General features: G+C 48.8%; 1 protein-coding gene across 1 annotated transcript in view; it reads right to left on the bottom strand.

Annotated features, from left to right (window-relative positions):
- NIPSNAP3A (nipsnap homolog 3A) overlaps positions 1–4,637 on the bottom strand; it is a 9,263-nt gene extending 4,626 nt beyond the window's left edge. The window contains 3 exon segments of the mRNA XM_066181612.1: positions 1,689–1,736; positions 1,739–1,889; positions 4,523–4,637. Of these exon segments, the coding sequence (XP_066037709.1) occupies positions 1,689–1,736; positions 1,739–1,889; positions 4,523–4,621 (298 nt within the window). The 5' untranslated portion in view covers positions 4,622–4,637.
- Between the last annotated feature and the right edge of the window lie 201 nt (positions 4,638–4,838).

The following is a 4,838-nucleotide window of genomic DNA, read 5'->3' as shown; positions in this document are numbered from 1 at the left end:
CTCTCTCAACAACAACAGACGGAGGAGGAGGAAAAGGAGAGAGATCTCTCTCAACAACAACAACGGAGGAGAGAAAAGAGAGAGATTCAGTCTCACCTCTGTGCCTGGCAAGATCAAGGTGCAGATCCTTATGGAAACTATGCCAAGGCTCACAGAAGACCATGAGGTGATTGGTGACAGACAACATGGCTTCACTAAGGGCAAATTGTGCCGGACTAATTTGGTGGCCTTCTGTGATGGGGTTACAGCTTTGGTGGATGAGGGAAGAATGACTGACATCAGAGGAGGTGGACAATGATCGAAGTGCTCAAGCATCTCTCCTGTGACGACAGGCTGAAAGACTTTGGGCTATTCAGCCTGAAGAAGAGAAGCTCCAGGGAGACCTACAGCATCATTCCAGCACCTAAAGGAGCCTGCAAGAGAGCTGGAGAAGCACTTTTTACAAGGGGCATGTAGTGACAGGACAAGAGAGAATGGCTTTGAACTGACAGGGGCTAGATTTAGAATTACAGGATGATTTGGATTGGAAGGGATCTCTAAACATCACCTAGTTTCTACCCCCGGGCCATGTGCAGGGATACCTGCCTTTAGACCCGGTTGCTCAGAGCTCCATCCAGCTGGCCTAAATACCTTCTGGGACGGAACAAGATTTAGACCAGATATAATGAAGAAATTCTTCACTGTGAGAATGTTAAGGCACTGGAGCAGATTGTCCAGAGAAGCTGTGGATGGCCCGATCCCTGGAAGTGTTAGAGGCTGGATGTGGCCCTGAGCAACATGGTTGAGAGGAGCCAAACAACTCCTCGAGTCTATGATTCCACAATTCATCCCTGCAAAACAAAGGGGTGATCCTGTAGTCTAAATAGGTATTGTGACCACAATGGACTTCAAAGACCACAGTCTCAACTTGCAGATATACCTGGACTGCAGCAGTATATATTAACTGGGAATTATACCAGTGTGCCTTCCACCCCTCTGTAACCTAAGTATAACGTCCCTTGGGATCCACAAAAAGCACAGCCAGCACACCTAGTTTTTTAGCATAATAGTACGTTCTTTTTGGCTCACCTGCACCTTCCATGTCAGCACACCAAATCCAACAACATACAAAGTTGATCATACTGCAAAAATCATATTACTAGCAAGGTTAAAGCTGCAACAAGAACACTCTGCACGCTTGAGAAGTCAGACCTGGTGGAGTGGTTTCCTACCTCAGTACAGGCCCACTGCAGGAGTTTAAGCATGCAAACTGCATGCTCATTTTTTAATGGAAGTGAATGGTACTCAGAGCTAAAATACAACAATTTTACATGCATATAAACACATGTAGACTGCATATGTGTATTTCCCTTTTCCCATTAATTTTGAAAGTTTCAAGACATTTGTAGAACTGACCCTACGTTAAAACATTTACCATGAATGAACCACTCTGCCACAGTTCCTCTATTATACCTGTTTTGAACAGAGACTGCTGTTTGAGAACATTTCTCATCCCAAGGCATCAAAGTTGTCCTGACAAGCTCTGAAATGTTCTTGTCACAAATCAGCACAGGAGCAATGTTTTGGGGCACCTCCTTACAGTAAGAGCAACAAATAAAAGCCAGTTAAGCATCCCCCTCACCTTCTTGCCTAGGAGACAGGGGACACAGAGAGAAGCAAGAGCAGCACAAAAGGATGATGACCATTACCATACTTCCAAATGTGTAACACCTTGTTCATTGCTCCCAGCTCCGAGACCAGAATCCCACCAGCTCCGAGTGAGCTGTGCGAAAGTGCAAGTACTTGTCGACCACTTCCACAAACTCCTTCATCTTTGCTGGCTTAATATCATATGTGCGAATTTCGTAGAAAACACTATTATTTTGTCTGGGCCCTGTAGCAAGGCATGCCTGAAAGAAAAAAGAAAAAATACTAAAAATAATTCTCAAGCCAGAAAGTTGTACTCAGTCCATCTTTTTTTTTAATTAATGCAATACTACAAGAAGGATCTGTTACTGCAGGTTGGGAGAGGTGGTACTTACTTCATGACATCCACTACAAAAAAAATTACCTTTTGACACTTTTCTTTGGAAGTAGTTCCAATGTTCACTATTTACTGCCACTCCTTTGGGCAATGCAACAGACTGTGATGTGTCCTTTATTTGATGCACTCAACTGTTTAATTATTAGCTCATAACAGAGCAGGACTTTCCTTTTCTCAACCTCTTCCTCAGGAAGTCAGCAGCAAGATACATTTGCCTGAACATGTTATTCAAAAGCAAGGCTGCTGAGATGCCACCAAAGAGGGAGCAACACCAACATCTGCCTGTGTTGCAGTTACCCAACCAACTCATGCTACTGCATCATGTTTTCTACTTACAATCTAATACCAGTATTAGCAAATTACGTATTACTGGCAAACGAAAGAAAAAGATACCATTGAGAAAGAGTGATTCATTCCAACACAAGATTGCTTAAGTACACATCCTAGCCCTTTATCGGCTGCTTCCAAAGGGCTGATCAAGAACAGTTTTTCTGTTCATACTAGATGAAACTCTTCGGGAGTCCCAGACTAAGTGTACTTTTGCAACTGCCTCAATAACCTGGAACATGCTACTTACCTGTCAAATATGACATGTGAAAAAATATGACATGTGAAAAAAACATGAAAAATTAAGGCAAAAACACAGCTTTGGCCTTAGCCCATGTTTGCACAGAGGCAGCTACAGGATGGATTTTGGACACGTCCTCTTTCCCAAGAATCTGCAGGCATGAGCCATCATGCAACTCAAGCCACAGAACAGAACTGTTTTAGTTTAGAAGATACTTTAAGATCATCCTATGTTGTGGTGTGTTTTCCTTTTAATACTTTGCTCCGTTACTCGCCAGGGTCATGGTTTGTTCCCAAGTTGTACCCTCCTACATTGCCATCAGTCATCCCTCGACCCTGACCCTGTTCTAGAACATTCCCTGCCTGTCACCCTACCAAGCTGTCAATCCTCCCTTAGGCCAACTCCCTGTTTGGACCACCCCTTTGAAAATCCCTCAAACTATAAAGCATCTATGTCACCTTCTCCCCTCCCCTCCATTCTCCCATTGCTCCCTGAAAATGTAAGCCCACCTGTTACTGCTCCCATACCCTCTCCTGGTTGGCAGAAGAACTGTAACGTCCCCTGTTTGTAAGGTTTCGCAAGTCGGTATTAGCTGACTTCAGTGCCTGGACCCTTCAGAGAATGAATCCTTTCCTGGAACCCAAACTGAAGACACTCTCCTCATCCTTTATCTCTGCCGTGTGCCTTACTAAAAGCAACTGCCGTAGAGCACTAAGCTCTAAGCTGCTCCTTGGGTCGATATGATCCCAAAGGGTGTTCCATTCTCCGTGTGGTGCTGGGGTGAAAACTGGCTGGGCCAAGAAGACTCCAGCATTGCACCAATCCTATGACTCCAGATGTGCCATGTCCACCATTAAACCATATTCAAAAGTGATGTATCTACCCGTTTTTCAAACACTTCCAGGGATGGTGATTTCACCACGCCCCTGGACAGCCTGTTTCCGTGGTTTACAACCCTTTCGGTGAAAAGACTTTTCCTCATAGCCAGTCTAAACCTCTTCCGGTTTAGACAACTTGACACCACTTTCTCTAATTCTGTCACTTATTACCCTGGGAGAAGAGCCTGACCCCCCCTGCCACTGGCCGCACTTCCAGGTCCTTGAATACAGAAGGTGAAAACCAAAGGCTTTCATTGTTCCTCAACGGCCCTTTGGGCCCTTTGCAGCATGACACATCTAGTACTGGCTGCCACGAGTCACAGTTCCTTGGGGCTATTATAAACCCCTACAGGATCCTGACTGTGTGGGGAGCCTTCAGTAGTGAGCCATTCCACACTGGATTTCTGTGGGAAATGAGAGGCCCTGAAGCTTTCTGCTGCTTAGGCAAGTACTGGGGCACTGCAGGACCACTTCTGTTCCAGAGAAGGGCAACGGAGGTGGTGAAGGGTCTGGAACACAAGTCTTATGAGGAGAAACTCAGGGAACGGGGCATGTTTAGCGTGCAGAAAAGGAGGCTCGGGGTGACCTTATCACTCTCTAGAACTGCCTGAAAGGAGGATATAGAGAGGTGGGGGTTGGCCTCTTGCAGGCCGAGGACAATGACAGGATGTCATAGTCTCAAGCTGTAGCGGGAAAGGTTCAGATCGGACATCAGGAAGAAATTCTTGACAGAAGGGGTGATGAAATATTGGAATGGGCTGCCCAGGGACGTGGGATGTGGTAGAGTCGCCGCCACTCGAGCTGTTTAAGGAAAGGCTGGCGTGACACTCGGTGCCACAATGTGGTTCGCAAGGTAGTGGCGTTGGAGCACGGGTTAGACTCGCTGATCTCAGCAGTCTTTTCCAATCGGATCGATCCCATGACCCGGGAACGGATCCCAAAGGACCCCACACGACTCTGGGCAGGGCCCGGCGCAAGGGTCGTGACAGACGGTGTCGCGACAGCCACAGGCCCAGCCGAGGGTATCGGCCCCGCCCCGCCCCCCGCCGCTACCTGCGGGCCGGCGAGCGGCAGGGCCAGGCGGGCGGCGGCGGCGGCGGCGGCGGCGGCGGCGACGGCGACCGGGCGGCGGAGCAGCACCGGCGGCAGCATGGCGGACACGACCCGGCCACAGACACCGCCCCGCGGCCGCCCGCCTGCCATAGGGCGGCACGGGGGGCGGACCCTCCCGCTGCGGGCGGGACGCCGCTGGGACCGCCTTGCAGCCCGCCCCGCCGCCTGCGCACGGAGGCGCCGCTGCACGGACTTGGAGGTGGCGCGCGTCGGGATGTGGAAGGCGTAGCTGTTGTGGTTTTAAGCTCAGCTGGAG

This window comes from Chamaea fasciata, unplaced genomic scaffold (assembly GCF_029207755.1).
Source record: "Chamaea fasciata isolate MVZ Bird 193981 ecotype frontalis unplaced genomic scaffold, bChaFas1.0.hap1 SCAF_4, whole genome shotgun sequence".
In the NCBI taxonomy this organism is placed as follows: domain Eukaryota; kingdom Metazoa; phylum Chordata; class Aves; order Passeriformes; family Sylviidae; genus Chamaea; species Chamaea fasciata.
The sequence above is the reverse complement of the archived record's forward strand: the minus strand, read 5'-3'. Positions and strand labels throughout refer to the sequence as shown.